This window comes from Hyaena hyaena, unplaced genomic scaffold (genome assembly GCF_003009895.1).
Source record: "Hyaena hyaena isolate Hyena2069 unplaced genomic scaffold, ASM300989v1 scaffold_128, whole genome shotgun sequence".
Lineage (NCBI taxonomy): Eukaryota > Metazoa > Chordata > Mammalia > Carnivora > Hyaenidae > Hyaena > Hyaena hyaena.
The window spans coordinates 2160587-2186476 of NW_024080760.1; the positions used below are offsets into that span (position 1 = coordinate 2160587).

General features: G+C 37.3%; 1 protein-coding gene across 1 annotated transcript in view; it reads left to right on the plus strand.

The window, feature by feature from the left end:
• Positions 1 to 25890, plus strand: part of NHLRC2 (NHL repeat containing 2) — a 59584-nt gene that overhangs the window by 24238 nt on the left and 9456 nt on the right. The window contains exons 5-10 of the mRNA XM_039237636.1: positions 6560 to 6689; positions 17707 to 17806; positions 21139 to 21370; positions 22139 to 22261; positions 23128 to 23337; positions 24569 to 24788. Of these exons, the coding sequence (XP_039093567.1) occupies positions 6560 to 6689; positions 17707 to 17806; positions 21139 to 21370; positions 22139 to 22261; positions 23128 to 23337; positions 24569 to 24788 (1015 nt within the window). The remainder of the gene's footprint in view (positions 1 to 6559; positions 6690 to 17706; positions 17807 to 21138; positions 21371 to 22138; positions 22262 to 23127; positions 23338 to 24568; positions 24789 to 25890) is intronic.

A 25890-nucleotide genomic window follows, 5' to 3' on the forward strand; every position in this document is an offset into this window, starting at 1 on the left:
GAGCATGAGTGGGGGAGGGGCAGAGAGAGAGAGGGAGACACAGAATCCAAAACAAGCTCCAGGCCCTAAGCTGTCAGCACAGAGCCTGACATGGGGCTCAAACCCACGAACTATGAGATCATGACCTGAGCCGAAGTCAGATGCTCAACTGACTGAGCCACTCAGGTGCCCCATGTGAAGTTATTTTTAAATTATATGACTTAGTTTAGTGTCTGCCCCAAAAAATGTGGAATTATTATTTCTTCTTTTTTATAAATATATTAAAATATTTACTATAGTTTACTCTTAAGACCTCATTTGCAGAGAATTGATCGTATGTTCATATTTCACAAACATCATTGTTTCATGCAGACCTGACTCTTGTTTAGAATAATTCATTTAGTAATTTATAAATTCCTTTTTAGCCTACTCTCATCCCCCTGTTATTCCCCTGCATAAACACACACCTGTAGCCTGCCTGCCATTCTGGTACATTCAATTCATACCTTCCTATTTGCATATGACCTTGTAAAACATGTAGTGTTAGTGTTGTCTAACTGTATTGTGATATATTTTACATAGCGCTTATTTCAAGTATATAATTGAATTTTTAGGAAATTTAACAGGTTGTACAACCATAACCATAAATTGTTTTTAGAACATTTAACCACCCCCCCCCCCAAGAACTCTCATGCCCAATTACAGTTAATCCCTATTTTTAGGCCCCACCCTAATCTTTCTATTTATAAATTTGCCTCTTTTGAACATTTCATAGAAATAGAATTACATAATACATGGTCTTTTGTGTCTGGCTTTTTTCATTCTGAGTAATGTTTTGAAGTTCATCTGTGATGTAGCATATCTGTGATTTCTTCCATTGTATTGCTGAATAGCAATCCGTTGTATAAACATATACCATGTTTTGTCTGCCCAGCAGTTTATTGACATTTAATGGCTGACATTAAATGGCTGTTATGAATTTATGTAAAAATTTTGTGTGGACATACATTTTCATTTCTCTTGGGTAGATACCTAAGTAACAGAATTGTTGAGTTATATGTTTTATATTTTATGTTTAACTTCTTAAGAAACTTTTCCACAGTGGCAGCATCATTTTACATTTCTACCTGCAATATATGTGAGTTCTAATTTTTCCATATCTTCACCATTATTTGTTAGTTTCCACTTTTTAAATCCCTAGCCTTCCTACTAGTTGTAACGTTGCCTCTCATTGTGGTTTTGATAATTATTTCCCTAATGAGTAAAGATGTCAAGCATCTGGTCCCCTCCTTATGGACTGCTTTTATATCTTCCTTTGAGAAGTCTCTTTAGATTCTTTACCAGTTTTTTTTTTTTAAACTGGGTTGTGTTTATTATTGAGTTGTAAGAGTTCTTTATATATTCTATGTACAAATCCGTTATCAGACAGGTGATTTTTCAAATACTTTCTCAAATTCTGTGAGTTGTCTTTTCACTTTCTTAATCACATCTTTTGATGTAGAACAGTTTTAAATTTGAGGACTCTCAATTTTTTTTTCTTTAGTTGCTTAGGCTTTTGGTTGCCATATCCAAGATCATGAAGATTTACTCCTATGTTTTCTTCTGAGAAAGTTTTATAGTTCAGTCCTTGCTGCATTTAGAATTTATTTTTTGTATGTGGTGTGAAATAGAGGTCTTCTGAATGTGGATATCCAGTTCTCCCAGAATCATGTATTGAAGAGACTATTCTTCATTGAAGAGTTTTGGCAACCTGGTAGAAAATAATTATTCATACATACATGGGTTTATTTTGGAACTTTCAAGTCTATTCCATTGACTTATATATCATTTCTTATGCCTATACCACACTGTTTTGATTTGTGTAACTTCTTTTGTTTTTTATTAATTTTTAATGTTTTATTTATTTCTGGGAGAGAGAGAGAGAGAGAGACGTGTGAACAGGGGTCAGAGAGAGGGAGACACAGAATCCAAAACAGGCTCCAGGCTCTGAGCTAGCTGTCAGTACAGAGCCCGCCGCAGGGCTCGAACCCATGAACCATGAGATCATGACTTGAGCCAAAATCAGATACTTAACCACTGAGCCACCCAAGCGCCCCTGATTGGTGTAACTTCTAATAAGTTTTGAAATCAGGAAGTAGGAGTCCTCCCACTTTCTTTTTTCAGCATTGGTGTAGCTGTTATGAGTCCGTTGCAATTCCATACAAATTTTAGGATCAGCTCATCCATTTCTGTAAAACCTTATTTGTTTCTCATATAATGATGTCTTCAAAAACAAATGGCACTTTTTATCTTTTCCCTTTTTGTTTTTACATGTCTTGTTTTCTTTTATTGTTGACAAGGGGCACCTGGGTGGTTCATTAAGTTAAGCGTCCAACTTTGGCTCAGGTCATGATCACACAGTTCATGAGTTTGAGCCCCATTCTGACAGCTCGAAGCCTGGAGCCTGCTTTGGATTCTGTGCCTCCGTCCCTCTCTACCTCTCCCCCACTCATGCTCTGTCTCTCTCTCTCTCTCTCAAAAATAAATAAACATTAAAAAAATTTTTAAGGGGCTCCTGGGTGGCTTGGTCAGTTAAGTGTCCGATTTTTAGTCAGGTCATAATCTCACGGTTGGTGAGTTTGAGCTCCACGTAGGGCTCTATGCTGACAGCTCAGAGCCTGGAGCCTGCTTTTTAAAAAAGTTTTTTCAAAAACTGCTGGCAAGGACCTCAATTGCCTTTAAACATTAGCAGTAATAGTAGGGTATCTTGTTATGCTCATAATCTAAAAGGGAGTAAATTTTCTACAGAAATTTAATATTTTCTATAGCTTTGGGAAATAAAATTATTAATGAAGTTAAACTTTCTATCTAGTTACTAAGAATTATTATATAATTTTATCAAATATATTTTCTACATTTATTGAAATAATTATATAGTTTTTTGCCTTTAGTGTCTTGATGTAATGTATTAATAGATTTTTGATGTTTAACTGACTGAGCCACCCAGGTGCCCCAATAGGTTTTTGATGTTTAATCATCTTTTTATTTCTTGAATAAATCTTATCTAATCATGAATTTTGTTAAAAAAAGCCAAGGTGGATTTGATTATCCCAAGTTAGACTTTAATATTTTAAAATTCATGTTCATAAATTAAATGGTTCTATATTTTCTTGTACTGTTCTCACCTGATATTAGAACCAGAGTCACACTAACTAATTAGGTTTTGCTCTTTTTCTATTTTTTGGAATAATTTGTCTAACACAGGAATTAACAGTTTTTGAATATTCATTAAAACATCTCTGTAATATCACCTGGACCAGTGGGTTTTTGCAAGAGTAATTCTTTATCATATCAGTTTTTGATACATTTCCTAAATCAAGATATATTTCAAGGGCCCATCCCTAGCTGCCTATTATATTTTGCAGATTGGGTTCAGTAAAAATATGGATAGGGTTACACTGATGAATATTCCTTACAATTTCAGGAGATTATAGAACAGCCACTAAAAATAATGCAAGAGGATACTGCTTAATTAAATCACTGTAATTCACTGTAGTAACAGAATAAAAGGTGTTAACCATACAATTGCTTTTAAATGTTTTTTTAATGTTTTTCTATTCATGATAAAACTAGTAAACTTGAAGTGAATGTCCTTAATATGATAAAGGACATCTACAAAAAGCTTATAGCTATAATTAATGCAAAATATTGAATGCTTTCCTTCCAAGATTGGGAACGAGGCAAGGAGCCCCCTTCTCACCACACTATACTGGAAGTACTAGCCACTGTAATAAAGCAAGAAAGAGAAAAAGCCTACTGGCCAAAAAGGAAGAAGAACAGCTGCCCTTATTTTCTAGTGACATGATAGAAAATATAAGAAATTTATGAAAATACCACTTAAATAAGAGAAATTAGGAACGTTGTTGAATACAATCTCAGTATTAAAAGATCAGTTTTTTTATCTACTAGTAATAGTCAATTGGATTGGAATTTTTTAACTCTATTTATAGTACTAAAAAAATACATAGAATAAATTTAACAAAAATATACGATATCTAGATACTTTAAATTGTAACATTGCTGAGAAAAATTCATCTAATACTGGATTAGAAGGCTCAATATTAAGATGTCAGTTCTCTCCAAATTGATCTGTGAATTCAATGTAAAAATCTCAATCAAAACTCCATGAGGTACTTTTATTTTTTTATTTAAGATATTGACAAGTGGATGCCAATATTTATATGGAGGTGCAAAACAAAGCATTTATTATACCTAAAAGTCTTGGAAAAACAAAGTTAAAAGACACTTATCTGATTTAAAGCCTTTCTATAATACTACATGAATCAGGACAGTGTGATACTTCTAAAAAGATGTGTAGATTAGGACAAAAGAATGGAGTGTCTAGAAGCCCATACCTACACGGTTATTTGATTTTTAAAAAAGCATCAATGCAGTCCAGGGAGAAAGGAAAGTCCTTTCATCATATTGCACTTGAGCAACCAGGTACTCATATCGGGGGAAAGAAGAAACATGACCCCTACCTTATACTCCATATACAAACATCAGCTCAAGATGTATCACAGACCTAAATGTAAATGCTAAAATGATAAAGCTTTTAGAAGAAAACATGAAAATACCTTCATGACTGGCAAGTAGGCAAAGGTTTCTCAAATACAGGACACAAAAACAATAATCATAAAAGAAAAAATAAATTTAAAATTTCACATTAGAATTTACAGTGGAGGATGTAAGAATGATGACAAATAGAAAGTGATCAACATCATGGGTTAAAAAGGAAATGTAAATTGCAAACACAATGCAGTGCTCTAATGGCTAAAATTAAGAAGTCTGACAACACGATAGGCTGGCAAGGAGTGGAGCAGTTGGAGCTTTCATACATCGTTGGTGGGAATACAAAAGTATAGACCACTGGGGTAAATAAATCCTTCTGGCATTTTTTGTTTATACTTCTCGTATACCTGCCCTGTAACACGGCAATTTTAGTCCTGTGTATGTACATAAAAGAAGTGAAAACACATGTTCACCAAAAGGCTCATATGAGAATATTGAGAGCAACCCTATTTGAAGGCCCCAAGCGAGAAATAACCCAGATGTCCATCAGTAGGAAAATAAATAAATGAACTGTGGTATATTCATATGGTGGAATAGTGCTCAGCAATAAAAAGGAACAAACTACCTATGTATGAATAAATCTTAGAAACCTGTTAAGTGAAAGTGTCCATATAGTTTGATTCTGTTTAGTTTAGCTGAGGTCTTAGATAAAACTAATCTGTGATGGAAAAAACAATACTATTTGTCTCTGGGGGCAGGATTATCTGGATGGAGGCATAAGGGGACTTACTGGAGTGAAGATAACATTCTATATCTTTATGTAAGCTAGGGCTACACAGTTTTATGCATTTATGAGAAGTCATTAAACAATACACTTAAGATCTTTGCATTTCATTGTAAGTTTTGCCTCAAAAAAGAAAAGGGAACTGAAAAAATACGGACCTCTTATCAATGATAAGCAAGCTGGAACATTTAGAGCCTGTGTACAGATGTTTAGAATTTACTTTGAAATGTGTCAAAAAGTATAAATGGTTTGAAGGATTGATAGCTTATGTGATAAAGCAAGTAAGTGACATGTTGATAGTAGGTGGGTGTACAGATGTTTGTTGTGAAATTCTTTCAACTTTTATGTTTGATAACTTTCATGGTAAAATGTTAGGGGAAGGAGCTCAAAAGATGAAACCAAAGCACTTTATTTTCAGTAGAGTTGATTAGTTTTTCAGTTTATAAAGTAGACGCAGTATAGTGTAGTAGAGCTAGAACTGCCTGGGTTAAAATCCCAGATCCTCCATTTAGTAGCTGTGGGATCTTGGAAACCTACTTTATGATCTGTGCCTCAGTATCCTCAGTAGTAATCAAAATCACAATCACAGGATTATTATGAGGATGGATGAATGGATGACTCTTGGATTAGTACCTGGCACACATTCAGCTCTATTTTTGTCAATTACTAGGCAAGGGTAACTGAAATACATACATTTAATTTTAAGATACGTGCATTTTTTGGACTGCCTGGGTAGCTCAGTCAGTTAAGTGCCCAACTCTTGATTTTGGCTCAGGTCATGATCTCGTGGTCACGATCATGACCTGATCATGGTCATGATGTCTGCACTGGGTGTGGAGCCTGCTTGGGATTCTCTCCCTTTCTTTCTGCCCCTCCTCCACTTGCACACATGTGCTTGCTCAAAAAAAAAAAAAAAAGAAACATGCATTTTTCCAGATTTTGCTTTGAAATTTGGAAATACACTTTCTTTTAACATACTTTACAGTTAAGATGAGGTCACTACCAGTTCTGGTAGAGGCTTTAATGAGGGAGGGGGAACAGGTGGATGGGGAAATGAAAAGGACTGAGCTTTCTGCATTTGAATATCAAGCTCACCCTATACTGTACTTGATTAGCCTTTTATTTTTAAGACTATTTGTGTTGCAAAAACTTTATATATGTTCTATTGGAAGTCCTCATGTACCAAAAGGAAAAAAAAAACCACAAAAGTAACATGCATTGCATAAACCGTGTTAATTTCTATAGATTGATCTACAAGCTGAGGTGGTGAGCACTGTAGCTGGCATTGGAATTCAAGGTACAGATAAAGAAGGTGGAGCTAAAGGAGAAGAACAGCCCATTAGTTCCCCCTGGGATGTAGTTTTTGGGGCATCAGGTATGTAAACTTTTATATTAAATATAAGTAAACTTTGCTTAATAAATGTAATATTTTAAAGAAATTCTGGGGGCATTCATTGGGATTAATTCTAATTGCTAGTTATTTTAGACTTTTATTATCTATGGTGGGATTTGTTAATTTAAAAATAAAGTCAGCAGTATATACTGTTATATATAACATATTACATGCTTACATGCTGTATTTTATACATAAGATAGACTATGTATTACTCTAATGTTAAAGCATTTCAGCTTAGCTGCAGTTTCCAGTTAATACAGTTCTGAATATTCTTAAATTCGAAAGACTGTAGTTTCAGAATGTCAGATGATTATTCATTAACTATGGTGTTTAACAATGTCCTTTTAATTTACTCTTAATTTGAGAGGAAATCAAGAAGTGATAGCTGCTTTTTTTAGATTAAAATTTGTATTGAAATATAGCTCCTTTTGAGCAATTAAAAAAATTACTGAATTATGTTGGTATTGATAATGAATGAGATTTATATTATCTTTGTAAACTTTATTACCAATATTAATTTACCAAAAAATAATCTAGGAGCATTCGTACCCTTACTTTTCATTGATCCTCAGTGATACTGAGATAGTTATCAACATATCTAAACCCAGCGTAATGAATAAAGACAGTAGAGTCCATTAAAAATGGTATAAGGAACTAAATGGTTTGTATGATCTGAATATATTTCTAGAGTGAATAAGCACCGGCTTAGTTTAATGGCTTTACATTTGAGATAATTTCCTATTATGATGTTAATTTGGTTATAATTCAGAGACCTTAATTTTTTCCATTGTGATTAACTTTATAAAGCTTTCACCATTCATAAAATAATTGAATGAACTGGTACTACTGCGCTTAATAATAACTTAGGTATTTTGGGGGCGCCTGGGTGTTGGCTCAGTCGGTTAAGCGTCCAGCTTCGGCTCAGGTCATGATCTCACGGTTAGTGAGTTCGAGCCCCGCATCGGGCTGTGTGCTGACAGCTAGTTCACAGCCTGGAGCCTGTTTTAGATTCTGTATCTCCCTCTGTCTCTGACCCTCCCTGCTCATGCTCTCTCTCTCTCAGAAATAAATAAAACATCAAAAAAAAATTTTAATTAAAAAATAACAGGTATTTTGTGTAAGTTACTTTTGAGAATTTTATTTTTGGAATTCTGTGTCCCAGTAATCATGAGGTGTTTTGGGGGATCAACGGGAGAAGGGGTTGGGAAGACAGAGGGAGCATGTGTCCCAGGTGCAATCAATAAGGGGTTATGTTATATGCAGAGAATTTTAAAACAGTAAAACCAGCTACAGTCTGCTTTGTGTCACCATGCACCCCAAATTCTAAATAATTTCAGGGTTAAAAATATCCCTAATGGGTCTTCTCTGTTGCCCTGCCTCCTTGCCTTGGATATATTGCTGAGCTATTTAGACATAAATCTTATAGATGGAAAAACAGCCTGAAACCTCCCTCTCAGTAAACTAGTCAAAGTGGGTGAGAATTGTTACTGTGGTATGCTGTCCCTCTCCCTCCTGGAAAAAAGCCATTTTCTCGCCTTCGTGTGTAAGCCCCGAGTGATTTAAAGCTGACAGTCAGTATAGCAATTCAGTTATTGATATTTACATTTTGCAACTTACGACTTGTATTTACCGTGTCTGTTATTAATTGTCACAGTAACATTCATAAGACATCATCCCAAAACTCCTGCAAACCTAAACCTTTATTTCTCACACACGGGTTTGGGGTTCAGCTGATCAAGGCTCAGCCTGGGCTTGGTTTCAGGCTGTTTCTTGGGTGTATTTCTGTCCATTTGTTTCTTATCCTCCTTGGACCAGTAGCTGTCTAAGGCGTATTCTTTTGGCAAAAGGCAGGAGCACAAGAGTATAAGCCCAGATACACACATTTTAAGCCCTTGCTCATGTCATATCTGCTTACCTACTGTTATTAAGCAAGTCACATAATTAAGCTCAAAGTCATGAGGTGGGGATATGCACTTTGCCTATAATGAGGCCATGGTACGGGTGTGGATGAATTAAGAGGAATAATTCAGTCTGTCACATAAATTAGAACTTACATTGCTTAAAAACAGGATATACTTTACCAGATACTATATTTAATTGGATTTATTTAGTAGCCAAGGAGTACTTAAATCTAGACTAAAAGTTTTTCGTACATTATGGCATGGAATCTCTGGTTGTTTATTTCCTACTGAGAATGCATCCAAAGTGCTTTCTAAGGAAAATCTTGGCTCTAGAGACAAGTACCCTCCTCGCTTCCACATGGACTGATGTGCTGAGATGTATGTCTTTATTAAGCTCAGTTCTCTGTAAAGGAAGTGAGTCCTACCTTAGCTCAACAGATCATTAAGAGCATATGCTCTGCATTTCACTGACAGCTTAAAATAGCTTCACTCCAGGTACTTGGCAAGAGGAGTCATCTTCAGTGCACTTAAGCTTAACACCCCTCAAAATGCTAAGAGAAAATGGTTTTCAAGCACTGTATGGAGGCCTTGTAATCACAGTGACTATTCTAGTCCAAGAGCTTTTTACCTGGAATCATATACTCTAGCCTTCCTGGTTAGGCTTTTTGAGGTACTTAAACTTCCAAAATATTTGTAAGATTTGGAGGAATTGGTCAGAGCTTCAAAGTTGTATGTTACTCAGGAAACATTTTAAGAGCCACTGCTTTAAGTTACTCTAAAATTTAATCCTGGATTAATGTGTATTGTCAGAGTATGGGGAAATTGCATCATAGGATGTTCTTACAATTGTTTTAACTAAACTGTATTTTGGCATTATGTCATTCATTAAAAAAATATAGACACATAAACATATCACATTCATTTATATCTATATGTGTGCATATGTGTTTCACATTGTGTATTCATCCAAACACAGCCCTATGGGACTTGTTACTGTTTTTACCGTAGAGATTTGCAGGTACTTCAGTCATTACCTTATAAATTTCTCTACTAGAGAATTTTTTTTCTGATCTCTATGTTATTTTTCCTAAGTATCGAGTTTGATTTAAACTCCTTGATAATTTGAATATTACAACTGATTGTATTTGCTTTGTTGTTTCAATTACCAGAAAACTTAGAAGCAAATTATCTTGAGCAAAATATAATGGAAACATGACATTCATTTTTTGATATTAGTGCAGTTGGATTTTTTCTGCCCAATTTACCTATTGCTTCAATTTCCTTATTTTAAATTTATTTATTAGTGTTTATTTCTTTATAAGTTGCCTAAATCCTTTGTGGAAATAAAAGTAGAAGTAAATTGAGTAGAATCCATTACTGAAGTGATTCACTGTGATAATTGATCCATTTAGGAAAAAAAATCTTTTAAATCTGGAAATCATAAAAGTAAAAAAAACTTTCTTTTAAGAACTCTAAGTATATATATTTTAGCCAATCTTTTGATGTAGGACCACAGCCTTTTCTTTACATGGCCCCTGATAGTCTTGGACCACTCAAAATATATTGTTTTGGTTTCTTTAAAGTGTGATGAGAATTTCAAAACACCTGCAAGGAAATCTGAGGGCTGAAATTTTTTTAACCTATTCTTTTCAATAGTCTTTTCCACACTTAGTTCAACAATTTGACTTCGCTACTTTCATTACATCTTTCCCAAGTATTCAACTTGGGAAACTTGGGAAATGTTTTCATAAAAACAACTTTCCATTTGCATTCATATTTAATTGGCTCATATCTATATCTGTAAATTATGTAATTGTACAACTGGTTTAAACAGATGCGGAAGTAAATGCACCTTGGAAGGGACTGGCTGAGAAAAATTGTTCTTGTAAACACATACTTTTTTTTTTATATACTTTAAAAGAATATATCTGAAATTCTAGCATAATTAGGAATTTGAGAGAGGGTGGAATTATCAGGAGGAAAACATGAAAGATAGATTAGGAGTTGTGATATCTTCATATATTAGGCTGCTCTGTGGTGCAAATAATGGATCACAGCACAGCTATCCCTAGCAGCATGGACAAGTGTCTGGCATCTGTTGAGTGAAAAATCAAGTTACAGGAGAGACCTACAATAGATTTCTTCTATAGAAAGTTGAATAGGAAGCAAGACTACACAGTTGACCTCTGAACAGTGCAGGGGTTAGGGGCACCAACCCCCTGCAGTAAAAAAAATCTGCATGTAACTGACTCCCCCCAAAATTACTAATAGCCTACCTTGATGAGAAGCCTTACCGACAACATAAACATTCAATTAATGCATATTTTATATATTATATGTAATGTGTTATTTTTTAATGTTTATTAATGTTTGAGAGAGAGCGCATGAATAGGGGAGGGGCAGAGAGTGAGGAAGACAAGAGAATCCAACAGGCTCCATGGAACCCGATGTGGGCTCTAAATGAACCATGAGATCCTGACCTGCGCTGAAATCAAGAGTCAAGCTGCACCACTCAGGAGCCCCCTCTATACTGTATTCTTACAATAAAGTATGCAAGAGAAAAGAAGATGTTAAGAAAATCATAAGAGAAAATACAACTACAGTTCTATACTGTATTGATAAAAAAATCTCTGTCCACGTTCAAACCTGTTTTCAAGGGTCATGTACATCGAGCGATCCATCCAGACATGGTAAAATTAAAACATAAAAGAAGAGAATGAAAAACACAAATTTTTAGACTGGTGGTTCTTTGGGAGAGGATATTTATACGTCATGTATATAACATGTATCCATTTGGATGTATACTTAATTAAAAATTGAATTTACAAAAAACAGATTAGGTAAAGAGAATGAAAAATAATGAGGACAAATACACGGTTGAATATATATCTTTCCAAGAGACCCAGTTAATAAACAACATACTTTAAGAGATTGGTGAATGGTACTTGAAATACCTCTGATCGTTTTAAATATACATGTAATGTATATATGTACATACATGTGTATTTTAAGTAGTGACTGAATAGTTAACCTTATCGTGCCATTACTGTAATAAAAGCATAAAAACAACATAAAATGATTTTTACAAAAAAGATTGTTTCATCTTTGTTCATTTTTTATCATCACTCTAAACATGATCAGAGCTTCATAATAACTGAAATATAATAACTTAAAATATTATTATTATTATTATAACTGAAAAAACACTGAAAATAACAACTACAACAAATTCATATTTTTTCAGAATCTGTGTCATATTTCTAAGAGTTGTTTTTTTTGCTTTTTTTTTTTATCCTAAAGGTCAAAACCCCTGCTAATCTCTAAGTACTTTAGAGTTTACCTGATTTAGAATAGCTTATGGAAAGGACAAGGTGCCCAAATCCCATTAACCTTCCTTGGCCCTTTAATCAGCATTTTCCCTACCTATAATTTAGCTGTTCTTACTGATTGAAATCCATCTCTTCAGTATGCTAGTCTAAAAATCTACAGTGTTGGTACTAATGTACTTAGATAATATGCTTCTCTGACTTCCATTAATGTGCTGTGAAATACTATAAAAAACATCCTCTAAGATAATCAGTTGAGAGGGTTTTTTTTGAGAAATAAATTTTATACAATGTGACTAATGTGTTTTTATTTTAGTTAAATAAAAACGGTTTTATATTTAAAATTTGAGAGAACAGTTTTTATTTATCACATTGACTTTGCATTTATAAGATTTTTTTTTAGTCGGGTTAATGAGATATAATTTATAGAAAGTGACGTTCACCCTTATTAGGTATAAGTTCTGTGAATTTTGACAAATGTACAGTCTTCTAACCATTGTTACAATCAAGATACAGAATATTTTCATCATCCCATAAAGTTATTGTGACCCTTTGTTCAGTCTCCTTCCCAGTACTCAAGCGCCTACTCAAGCTACCAGCAGTGCTCTATTTCTTATTCCTCAGGATAGTCTTTTAATGTCTGGCTTCTTCCATTTAGCATAATGCTTTTGACACCCATTCCTGTTGCTTGTATCAGCAGTTCTTTTTTATTTTTGAGTAGTATTCCATTGTACGGCCATACCACATTTGTTTATTCACTAGTTGATAGACATTTTGGATATCTCTTGTTTACGGCAATTATGATGAAAGCCTCTATAAACATTTGTGTACGGGTTTTTATGTGGACATATGTATTTCTTTCTCTTCGGCAGACGCTTAGGAATTGAAATTGCTGGGTCATATGGTAAGTGTATGTGTAGTTTTATAAGAAACTGCCAAACTGCTCCCAAAACTGTTTTCTTAGAATCCCGTGTCCTTCTGGAATAATACTGCTTTAGTCTGGAGAACTTCTGTAACATTTCTTGAGGCACATGTCTGCTGACATTGATTTCTCCTGGCCATTTTTTTAAGGGGAATGTTGGAGGGTGAGGTGTCTGAGAAAGTATTTAGCTCTTATTTTTGAAAGGTAATTTTTACTCCATGTGTAAGTCTGGATTGAGGTGTTTTTTTTAGATACTTTGAAGATGTCATTCCATTGTTTTATAACTTACATAGTTTTAAACAAGAGGTCTAACTTAACTATTTTCCTAGTTTCTTTACATTTAAAGTATTTTTCCTCCCTTTGCCTGCCTTCAAGATTTTCTTTGATTTTTAGCAGTTTGACTGATAAGTCTAGGAGTTACCCTGCTTAGAATTCTCCAGTCTGTGGTTTTGTGTCCTTCACTATTGGTGGAAAAATTCTCACCTATCATCTCTTCATGTGTGTTTTCTGCTCCTTTTGCTTCTTTCTGGGATTTTAGCTAGTTATATGTGAGACTCTGATGTTCTGCCCGTCAATTCTTATGTATCATGGTTTTTTTTGTCTTTTTATGTTTTTTATTTATTTCTGAGAGAGAGAGAGAGAGAGAGGCAGTGTGAGCAGGGGAGGGTCAGAGACAGTGGGAGACACAGAATCCGAAGCAGGCTCCAGGCTCTGAGCTGGCTGTCAGCACAGAGCCCGACGCGGGGCTCGAACCCACGAACCATGAAATCATGACCTGAGCCAGTCAGACGCTTAACCGACTGAGCCCCCCAGGTGCCCCTGTCATTTGCTATTCTGTGCCAGGTTGTACTGTGGCAAAGGTGGAGTTCTGTCCTGGTCAGCCTCAGTCTTGGGGACGCGCTGTATGCCTGGGCCTCCATGAAAGGAGGTGGGAAGCTTTTTCACCGTCCCTGTTCCTTCTCTCTGGGGCAGCTAACTTCTGAGTTTTCTTCTTCTCCCTCAGCAGTGGGGACCCTGTGTTGGTGTCAGTATGGGGCCTTTGGCTACAGACGCCCTCCCCAGAGGTGGAGAGGTTTTTTCTTCTGCCCTCCCTCCAGCTGTAATTCGCTTTGTCCTGTGCTATGGGGGGTGCTAGGTTCTGCTGCTTCCTCCTAGTGGTGTGAGGTTTTGCTTCATAGGAGGTTTAGACATCGTGTAAAAAAAAAAGCCTATTTACACTGATGGATAATTTCACAGGTGCTATTTAGAGGGCTCTAATCATTGGGTCTATTTTTGATTATAGTTGCTTAAAATAACATTGAATTTTTAAAAGCTAGATGGCAGGTAATTTTCATTTTCATATTTCATTTGCTGATTTTATTCCCGTCTTCTATAATTATTTCACTAATTCTTAGTTATAAGAGGTTTTGTCTTTTAAAATACTCCCAAAACTTTTTCAGTTTTTTGCATGGTCTTTCTTCTTCTTCTTTTTTTGTGTGTCTGTTGGAGGTCAGTAATACTAAGTGCATTCTTAATTTAAAATTGAAATGTTCATGATCACCACATTCTTGTTAGAAGGGAAAAAACGAATACCTATACTTGGTGCTACAACTATGTGCTTTAGATTTCAAAATCGAGGGTGAATAGTATAAATTATTAATGATTCTTGTTGGTTTGATAGACTTTATAAATGCCAGACTACCTTTTCTCTCCCTTCCCTACCCTTCCATCCTTTCTGATTTTATCTGTAAGAACAAACTCTTCAGCCCTCAGTGAAATGATAAGGCCAGCATAAAAACTTCCTGAGAGGCAGTGTAGCATGGACTGAAGCCAGACCGCTTGGGTTCTAATTAGTTTACATCTTAGTAGTTATATGACTTTGGACAAGTTATCTGGCCTCTTTATGCCTCTGTTTCCTCATCTAAATTAAAGATACTAATAGTATATAGCTCAAAAGTTTATTGCAGGAATTATTAGGAGTATTACTATGTGATGCATTTCGAACAGTGCTTGGCACATAGAAAGCGGTGCCTAACAAATACTTCTAGAGTATTTGTTATAAGATGGAGCTTCATCCTAAAGTCACAAAGAGCTGCTGATAAGCTGAAACAAACCAAAAATGGAAAGGCACGGGATTGGAAAAAATACTGGTAAAGGATTTTTCAGCCGTAGGTTATCCCACAGGCTGCAGGAAGGGAAGGATAGAAAGAGTGAACCTAGGCACACATGCTGGAGTAGAGAGCCATGCTTACATTTGATCGGATCTCGCTCTCGATCACACAGAAAATGTTCTTGGGTCCTTGAAGCCAGGGCTAAGTGCATGCGGTAGAGGCAGAAGGGGGAGGAAGGAGAGTTGGTCAAAAGAGCTCAGGCTCACTTCTGTAGTTCTTTGTTCTGATCAGAGCACTAATAATCTGGAATCAGGCTCACTAATAGATTATTATTTTATTATTCCAGGTTTAGGTGTGTGAATTTTAACAAATTACTTCACCCTTTCCAATTTCAGTTTCTTTATAAAATGGAGATGATGAGACTAAGACTTTCTAAAGTTGTTAAATTAAAGGAATACTCCCTGAAATGTGCTAATTTAACTCAGTGCCTTAATCATAGGAAGTGTTCTGGATGGCCATCATTTTTACCACCCCTGTAGCCCCCAGCTGTCATCATCAGTTGTTATGGGGAATCCCAAGACACTGAAATCCTGAACTGACACAGCCTTTGCTTCTATAATTTTTCTTGTTTCTCAGGCTTCTAAAGGAAATAAGTACACAGAGAGCAAAACCAAACAAATTGTTCACACTTTAATGCTATGAAGCTTGGCCTTCATACAGTAAGCGCTGGTTGAACTAGGCCGGTCAATTTGGAGAACTGGTTGGGTCTTTGACTCAGCTGTATATCAACACAGCTCTCTTTTGGCCGGGTAGAGGCTTTAACAGCATGTCATCTTCTAATGATTACAGTTTTGTGTCTATTCTTTATGCTTTGTGCTTCTTATTGCACAAATTAGGACCTTCATATGATGCTAAATAAAACTGTTGATAGCAGATATCCTTGTCTCATTGCTGTTCTCAGGGGGAATGTCTTAGTCACCTCAGGCTGCCATAACAAAGTCCCACGGATGGGTGGCTTAAACAACAATTTATTTTCTCACAGTTCTGGAGGCTAGAGATCCAAGGTCAAGGTGCCAGCATGGTTGGTCTCTGGTGAGAGCTCTCTTCTGGCTTGTAGATGGTCGCCTTTGCACTTTGTCCTCACATGGCAGGAGCAAAATAAAATAATTATGAAAAGCTTTTGATCTACTTTTAAGGTGATTAAGCAGAGACAGAGTCCCCAGAATAAATGGATGCCCTTGTCACTTTTAATATAATTTACATTCATAAAAATATTTGACTATGAAAAATTAAATTAAAATACTTTCCTTTAGATTTTGTAGGATAGCAATTAAGAACACAGAAAAAGAGGCAACATGTGATCTAGATTTTTCTCTTGGACCTCCTGGTGTCAGATTCCAGTTCATTTACCAGCACTGTGATCCTGGCAAGTTACCTAACCTCTCTAAGCCTCAGTTTCTTCATCTATGAAAAGGGCCTAATAACACTACCTTGGGGTGTTTCAGAAAATGTAAGTGATAATCTCTGTAAAGTGCTTGGCACATAGCAACCACAAGTTTTTGAGAACCATCATCATTATTTTTGTTGTTGTTAAATTGAAAGTAATAGAAGTTAAGGAAGAAAAGTACCTCTGGACACAAACTACTTGAAGTTAAAGAAGATACAAAAAAAAAAAAAATAGCCTTACCATACCAAGATACTCCTTTTAGCATAAGGTATATCTGACCAAATTGTTTTAGTTAAAAATTCTCAATTATATGTAAAAGTCACCTCAGAATACAGTTTAAATAAATATGTGTGTGTGTGTATACACACACATATATATTTTTATATATGTATGTAAAATATGTATACACACACACATATTTTTTAGAGTAGGCTTCATACCCAACAATGTGGGGCTTGAACTCATGACTGGGATCAGGAGGTGCATCCTCTACCAACTGAGCCAGCCAAACACCCCTGAATTAAAGTAAATATGTTAACAATAGACTTTGAGAAACAGATCCTTGTCACATTTTAGTAAGTTATAACATCCTCTAAGAAAGTGGAAAATTACTTCTGAATTTTAGTAAGCAAAGCTATCTATATTCTAATATGTGCTACTCTTTGCTTTTTTGTATGTGAACGGTGCTTTTTTGAAAAAGTCTCATAGCCAATTAAACAATGGATTTTTAAATAGCAAGTGTTGTGTATCTAAGTCTAGCTAACCTGGTGGTGGAAATATTTTTAAGTAGGCTCAATGGCCAACTGGGACTCGAACTCATGACCCTGAGACGAAGAGTCACATGCTCCATGGACTGAGCCAGGTGACCCAAAGGAAATACCTATTTCTTTACACTGTTAAAAGATAGGGGGTTTTTTTTCATGAGAAATTGTTCAAAAACCTTGTTATTAACGCATATAATTTCAGTGGTTAATGCTAGGTATTTGGCAGAGTTTCTTTGGAGAGTATATGTCAACTTATTTTTTCAGAGAAAATAAGAAATCAGATATTTAAAAACATTGTGCCCAGAGATTCAGAGGGACAGACTGCTATTAATACTTTGGATTTCTGTGAATTTACAGGTAAATTTATAAATATTAAGAAAGAAACCTTTCATAAGGAAAATGGAAAAATTTCAAAAACAACTTAAACACTGCAAATATTTTTTCCCTCAGATGATTTATAAACATACTGCTGTCATCTTTTAAATTTCTAAACCCCTTTGTATTAATGAGATACGTATGTGATAATTACTATTTGTTCTTATAAAGGGTCAGAGGTCCAGAGAGATGACATTCTCTGGATAGCCATGGCCGGGACACACCAGATATGGGCACTGCTCCTGGACAGCGGCAGCCTACCAAAGAAAAAGTAAGTGACCGTTTCTCTCTCACGTGAACTACACGAGTTCACAGAATCCCCTCTTCCCGAGTCTCCATCCTCATGGCGCCTCGGCGCTAGTCCGCGGGCGCTTGGCTGGACCCCCGTAACTACATCCCAGGGTGTCGGAGCATAAGACGGGTGTGTTTCGGGCTCACTCAGTAGGCTCACTGGGGAGCATCCCTCTGCCACCAGGCCCACGAAGCGGCCACTGTCTGGAGCTTTGCCAGTCATCCTGGCACAGAGACAGCTGGTGAGTCCCTCAGTGGCTCTTAAAGCTTCTACTTGGGAGTGACATATGTCACTTCTATTTCATGAGCCTGAGGCTTGTGACCACCATTGCTAACTCCCAGGAACCTGGGAAGAGTGGCCCTCTGGAGCATCCAGAGAGAACACAGGTGCTTTGGGCATTCATCTCCTGACATGCAGGTCAGGTGTCCCTGCTCGTCGATACAAACATTAACCCGTGACCGCGGGACAGAAGGTTAACACTCGCGTTCTGTAGTCAGGCCTCACACTGAGTCCTGGCTCTGCCACTTGTCTCTCTGGGCTTAGGAGAGCCCATTCAACCTTCTATGCTTCTGTGTTCTTATGTATATCAACTTCCTTGGCTTGTTTTGAAAATTAATAATATTTATGAAGAGCTCAGCCTAGTGCTTGGTTTACATACAGTAAATGCAGTTTTGCTGCCACTGTTGGGGATATAAAGATGAAAAAATAGTGTGTCTGCACACTTTTTTATATCCTTTCTCACTAACACTCCAGGTAGAGAACTACGCATACTATTCGCTCTGACCTCACCGCACCCCAGTGCAGTTTCATTACTGTGCTAAGTTCCTTCCCTCTCTCGCTCCCCCTCCCTGTTCCTGGTTGTACTTGTTCACATAACTGTTTCCTCCCACTAGACTGTCCCTTAAGGGACCCTTTCTCCTTCATTTCTGTGTCCTCTGTACATAGCACAGGATGTAGTATATAATAGGAGTTCGGTAAGGTTTTACAGAATAAATGAATGAATGAAAGTCCTAGACCATAAAGACTTTTTTTTTTTAATGTTTTATTTATTTCTGAGAGAGAGAGACAGCGTGAGCAGGGGAGGGTCAGAGAGAGAGAAGGAGGTACAGAATCTGAAACAGGCTCCAGGCTCTGAGCTAGCTGTCAGCACAGAGCCTGACATGGGGCTCGAACCCATGAACCATGAGATCATGACCTGAGCCGAAGTCAGATGCTCAACTGACTGAGCCACCCAGGCGCCTCTATAAAGACTGTTTAATCACCATGGAAAGTAAGCGCTGATCATCTTAGATACCTTTATCAGTAGGAAGGAGCAGTTGTATAGATACATACCAGCTGCTCCAGATTGTGTGTGTGTGTGTGTGTGTGTGTGTGCACACACGTGTGTTGCTGTGTGTGCTATTTAGCAACATTTACTCATTCATCTTACATACTTTTTAAACATGTTGGATGCTAGGCACTGTGCTAATCAGTAGGGATGAAATAGGTTCACTGTATTAAGAATAAATTTTTTTTGATGTTACTCTCTTCAGTGGGCTTACAGAGGAAAAAAGAGATCAGCAAACTGAAAATAGTTGGGAAATGCCAGTAGAGTGTGTAAAAGGGATGGCAACAGTCCTTTAAATAAGAGGAACACCAGATAGCAGTAAGATATGAGGTATCGAGGAAGGCTTCCGGGAAGAAGCTGCTAAACTAAAATCTGAGAGAGGAGTAGGAGTGAGGGAGAGTAGAGGTTATCCAGGCAAGAAATGACACCAGTGATGTGAGTAAAAACCAGATCATGAAGTGCCTTGTGTGTCCTTTTAAGACGTGTGAACATTAGTCTGCATGCCTGTATGGAAAGTTTTAAGCTGGGAAGTGACATGATTAGGTCTGTGATTTTGAAAGAACATTGGCAGCATTTGGAGTGGGATGAAACTAGGGACAGAGATAACAGTGAGGGGGCTGGGTTGACCTCTGGGCATGAGATGATAGCAGCCTGAGCAGTGAGGTGACCAGAAACATTAATAGGAGGCCGCATTATGAACAGTAGAAAGAAGTAGCAGAGATGGCCAGAATACGCTGTTCCAAGTGATGGCTGTTTTCGACCTAGATGGTCAAGAGTGGACCAAGTTTCCAAATAAGTAGAGTTGTCACTTTTTGTTCATAATAGGAAAATGTCCAGTCAGATCACATGGGCCCGTATCATAATTTTAATGTTTTATCTTTATTACTGATCTTCCAATGCGCAAGACTCCTAACATTTTAGAAGTTACTTTTTCTCCCCACTCTTTTTTATTTAAGGAAACTCCAATAGAAATAAGACTCATATTAATTACCTTTTAATTCATCTGATTGGCACAGCTAGTTATCCCATGTATTTTTATGACTATATTTTTTAAATAGTTTCTTGAATAAGTGACCATATTTTATATATTCTGTAACCCTTTGCCTCTATCCCCTGTTCTCTAACTTAGCATTGGGAACATATCAACTAATAAGTGATGGGTGGTCATTTTGGACTTCTGTCTGCTGTGCCATATCTGGAGGTGATGTGCATGTAGTCTCACTATTTTGCATCCTGAGCCAGCTTCTTTCCTTCCTTCAACACACCACCATGCCTTCCTTACGGTTCCTCCAGCATAAACTTAGAAGCCAAAGTGTAAAACTTTCTCCATATTACAAAAAGAATCCTTGCAGAGTGCCTTAAATAGAAATTTCCTATTGTATGTTAAGAAATTGATTTTACATTTGATTAAAGTGAAGGTGGGATCTAGCTATACCTCTCTCTGGCCAAGTGTAGGGGAAAAAAACCCAAAACTAGCCAATGATTTTGTCAGGGATTTCCTATCTAGCCATTCAGAATAGTTTCAATTTCGTGTGTGTCTTAAAAAAGTAAAGGTCCTTACACAGTGAATAAGTTAATGATTTAGAAAAACTATAGTGAAAGGAGCACCTGGGTGGCTCAGTCGTTTGAGTATCTGACTCTTGGTTTCGGTTCAAGTCATAATCTCATGGTTCGTGAGTTCGAGCCCACATCAGGCTTTCCACTGACTGTGCAGAGCCTGCTTGAATCCGTGGTCTCCCGCTCTCCCTGCCCCTCGCCCTCTTGTGAGCTCTGTCTCTGTCTCTCTGTTTCTCTCTCTCTCTCTCTCTCTCTCAAAAAAGAAAAACTACAATGAAAGTAAAGCTGCCTCTTCAGGCCAGGATCACTAGTTTGTTTTTCAACAATGCTTATCACCACTGATTTCATCATTTACATTCATTTGCTAACTAAATTGGATACAGCATAACCATGTTGATTCCACCTATGAACTTGTCTTTTTTTTTAGTGAGCTGAAAAAAGGAACCTGCCTTCGGTTTGCTGGAAGTGGAAACGAAGAGAACCGAAATAATGCATATCCTCACAAGGCAGCCTTTGCCCAACCTTCTGGTCTTTCTCTGGCCTCTGAAGAGCCCTGGCACTGCCTGTTTGTAGCAGACAGTGAGAGCAGTACCGTGAGAGCCGTCTCCCTGAAAGATGGGGCGGTGAAGCACCTTGTCGGAGGAGAACGAGACCCCATGGTAATGCCTGAAAGTCACTGCTGCACGCTGTGCCCAGACCCTTACCAAGCTTGTGGTTTTTGAATTGTGAAGAGTTAATAAATTTTAGGAGAGAACATTCTTGGCCTATCCATAAATTAAAGTGGAAGTCAGGCCAAAGGAAATGTGAATATAAAGGAACACAAGTAACAAAACCATCTAAGAAAAGTTAGTGGACTCTGCTTGATTACACAAATGTCCAGGCTTCAGGAAGAAAGGAAGGATAAAATACTGATTACCGAAAGCAGAGGAAAATATAAATTAGATATTTGGCAGTAGGGTGGAAGGGGCACCAGATTAGTAGACTTGACCTGTTCCTGACCGGAGGCATCATAACTGTGAATAAAACGACCAAGCACCACGAATTAACATAGGTTCAAAATCCTGTCATTCTTTTTTTCTTGTGTAAATCAAACACCCAGGCCTATTTATGCGAAATCAGACACATTTTCGGGGCACTTGGGTGGCTCTGTTGGTTACGCATCCAACTTCAGCTCAGGTCGTGATATCGTGGTTTTTGGGTTTGAGCCCAAGAGTTGGGCTCTGTGCTGACATCTCAGAGCCTGGATCCTGCTTCAGATTCTATGTCTTTCTCTCTCTCCCTTAAAAATAAATAAACATTTAAAAACATCAGACCCATTTCCTCTTTAACTTAACTAGCATATATAGTCATCTTTTTACTTTATACCCTATACCGTAACACTGTAAAAATTTTAATATATGCTTTTTTTTTCTTTAAAAAAAAAAAAGAATTTATTTGCTTTTGGTGATGTTGATGGAGTAGGAATCAATGCCAAGCTTCAACACCCACTTGGAGTAACCTGGGACAAGAAAAGGAATGTACTTTATGTGGCAGATTCTTATAATCACAAGGTGAGTCCTTACTGAGTTATAGAACACCCTGCTTTGCATCTGTGGCATAGAGAGGAGTAACAGTCTTTGACAACCATGGATAAGCCTTTGTTGTTCTTTTCTTGGTCCTTTCTTTGCAGAGAGCATATGGTGGCACTCTGAGCTGAGGAAGGGACTGAACAAATTCCCAATGACTACTGCAAAAAAATTGTGAATTGCAATCCATCAAAGCTGCCTAGTAACACAGCAAAGAAGGCAGGTGACAGGGAAATTAATATGTCAACTAACAAAGGAACATTTTCATGCTGTTGCATAGTTGCAGTGCCTGTTAGCAAATAATTCCATTTTCAGCAACATTTCCATTTTTGTCTCTGTTGCACAGATTATTCAACTGTTTCCATTTTTATTGCATTTTTCTTCTCTATAAAAACTAGTGGAAAATAAATGTTAATACCTTGTGATGATACCATAAATTAACATAATTGAGACACAATTGGGAATCATTAGGTCTAACATAAGCAGCCAATTCTCAGCCAGGGTTAGATGCTCGTGAGAAAGAAGAAAGTCAGTTCAACTGTGTCTCACTGTGAGGAAAAGAATTTAATTTTTAATTCCAGAAATAATTTCATCAAAGATTGCTGCTAGAAGATAAGATGTAACTGGGAGTTTTACGTAGTTTTTAGCTCTCAGAATGGAGCGTCTCCCCCGAGGCTGTAATTTGAATGTTTGGCTTTTCAAGAAAACATGGAAATGCCTATCCTTTTTCTGACATTTAGCAGGAATGCTAATGGCAATCAAATCCTCTGGTTTGCTTGATCCTACACTTTTCCTTACTACAAACAGGAGATTGACCTTCAAATACATACTTCTTTGTTCTTTCTTTTTAGATCAAAGTTGTGGATCCCAAAACAAAAAACTGTACAACATTAGCAGGAACTGGAGACGCAAGTAATGTTATCACTTCCAGCTTTACTGAGTCAACTTTTAATGAACCAGGAGGCTTGTGTATTGGAGAGAATGGCCAGTTATTATATGTAGCGGACACCAATAATCATCAAATTAAAGTGATGGAGTTAGAAACAAGAACGATATCTGTGGTAAGCAATGGGAAATAGAAGTTGAAGAGTATCATTTTAAGAATCATACTGAAGTCCTCACAGCACAGTCACTTGTGGCTAAACCCTCTCCAGTGTTGGCGGTAAAACAGGTAGAGTAGTGAGTTAACGCCTAGTTCAGGAATGCTCTGTTCCCGTTAAAATAAAACTTCTGTTTGCTCCGAGAATGTTTAAGATACTAGAAGCTGGAGACATTTTGAACTTTCAGAAAAGGAGAAAAGAGGACTCAGATCTGTGTTTAAATGTCTAAAAACAGAATGTATAAAGATACATAACACACACGTATCGCGTGGATTGTCAAGGTGTTTTGAGGTTTGTTTTTTTTTTTTAATGATTCTTAAATCATCATGTAGTCTTTGTTTCCTATGGTGAATTGTTAGCAAATAACCTCCCAAAGGAAACTCCAGCAGCCACATTTCTCAACACATTGAACATAAGATTGATTAGAACTCATTTAAGTTTCTTCCAATTTTTTTTATGTTTTATTTATTTCTGAGAGAGAGAGAGAGATAGCATGAACAGGGGAGGGTCACAGAGAGGGAGATACAGAATCTGAGACAGGCTCTAGGCTCTGAGCTGGCTGTCAGCACAGAGCCCGATGCAGGGCTCAAACCCATGAACCATGAGACCATGAGCTGAGCCAAAGTTGGATGTTTAACCGACTGAGCCACCCAGGCGCCCCTTTCCAATTTTTTAAAGATAAAGCTATAGTCTCCAAAATTTTTCAAGCTACCTCCTGATACGTAACATTTGCCTGAAAAAAAAATGCAAGAGTTTTTCTTCCTAAAATTCTAGGGTTTTAGCTTCCCAAGATTTAAAGTAAAAATACAGACTACCATCATAACATAAGTGTCATTTCTCCTGACATAGGTCATCTTATAGTTGGCAGTGAAAATTGTAATTGGAATTATCTCCCCTACATTTAAATTGATAACATTTTAATTTCCTACCATCTATTAACATATCAGACAATGAACTTAATTCTGTTTCATTCATTAATATTGGTAACGTTTTTTGCCAGGATGAAATATGTTTCTCAGCCTACAAAATAATCATAAGGACGTCTAAGGAAGCACATTTCTAATTCAGACTAGAATGGCAATTAAGTTTCATTGACACACAACCTCATTTTTCTACTGAGATCCAAAATTAAGCTCTCTATAATTACTATAAAGTAGTTGTGTTTTAATTAACAGATTTCCTTATTTCCTAGCTTCCAGTCTTCAGATCTGAAAACGCTGTTGTAGATGGCCCATTCCTAGGAGAAAAACAGAAGACATTACCCAAACTACCTAAATCTGCTCCAAACATTAGACTTTCACCAGTGGCTGCATCTCCAGGCCAGACTCTGCAGTTCAAGCTAAGATTAGACCTCCCCTCAGGAACAAAGTTAACTGAAGGAGTACCCAGTTGTTGGTTTCTAACAGCTGAAGGTATGAGAATAATCTTGGAAATATTCCAGTATGAAATCATGTTTACCGTTCTACCTTCCAGTAATACAGTGATATAAATCTCAGATTCTATTCTAAAGAATGAAATTGACTTCCTCCCTGGTGGAATATGATATTTTTAAAAACATACTACTTTAACTGAAGTAACTTGACTTGGACTTTTTCCAGTTCCATTCTTTGGTGGTTTTACTATTATCTTTTACTTTTCCAGATAGCATCTTTTAGGTGCTTTAGAGCTTTTCAATTGCTGTTCATTTTATTTCAAAAGGATCATTAAGACTGGATTTACCAGTTACTAAGCCTGAAGCTACATTTTCTTCTTCAGAGATGCCAGAGGTAGAACTTGAGCCCGATTACTTGCTTGCTATAAGAAGGATGCCAAAACCGTATCTTCAAAGTAATGCCCTTCAAGTAGCAGAATAAAACCTTGTTGGAGGATATGTAATTGAATACAGGTGAATTACTGTGATCGGCACCCGGGCAGAGCTTTTGTCCTTACTCACTAATTTGTAGTTGTGTAAGCTAAGAGCACTTCCTGCTCACATCTATTCTCAAAGTATCCCCAGTGACTGTAAATTGTGTAAAGATTTGAGTGTGTGTTTGAATCCCTGTGTGCTCCTCATTAATTTATAAGAAGGACTCAGCCTGCCGCTTGCCTTATAGCAGTGCTTTCCAGCCCCACTAACAGTGGACAACAACTTTAAAATAAAACATTAGTGGTCCAGAACCAAGTGCTGACTTCTTGTCTCTACTGACCTTCCTCTGCCCTGCTCTCCCACGCTCTTTCACATGTTCTCAGTCTCCCATTTCCTCCCGCCTCCTCCCTCACGCCCTCTCACACACTTCTTGTGTGCCTGACCCAGACCCAGGCTCTCTGCCTCCTTACCTTCCTGCTTTCCCAGGGCAGCAGCCACGTGCTGGGCATCTGAACCGAGAGAACAGAGATCTCGGTGGGCCAGCCGGGAGGAACTGCTGGGCCAGAGTTGGGGAGGCTGGCTCTGGGGTGGCCAGCTGAGCTGTGGGAGACCAACCACCCCGCCCCCCACAAGGGAGAGCGCTGAGCTCTGCAGGCGTGGAGGGTGTT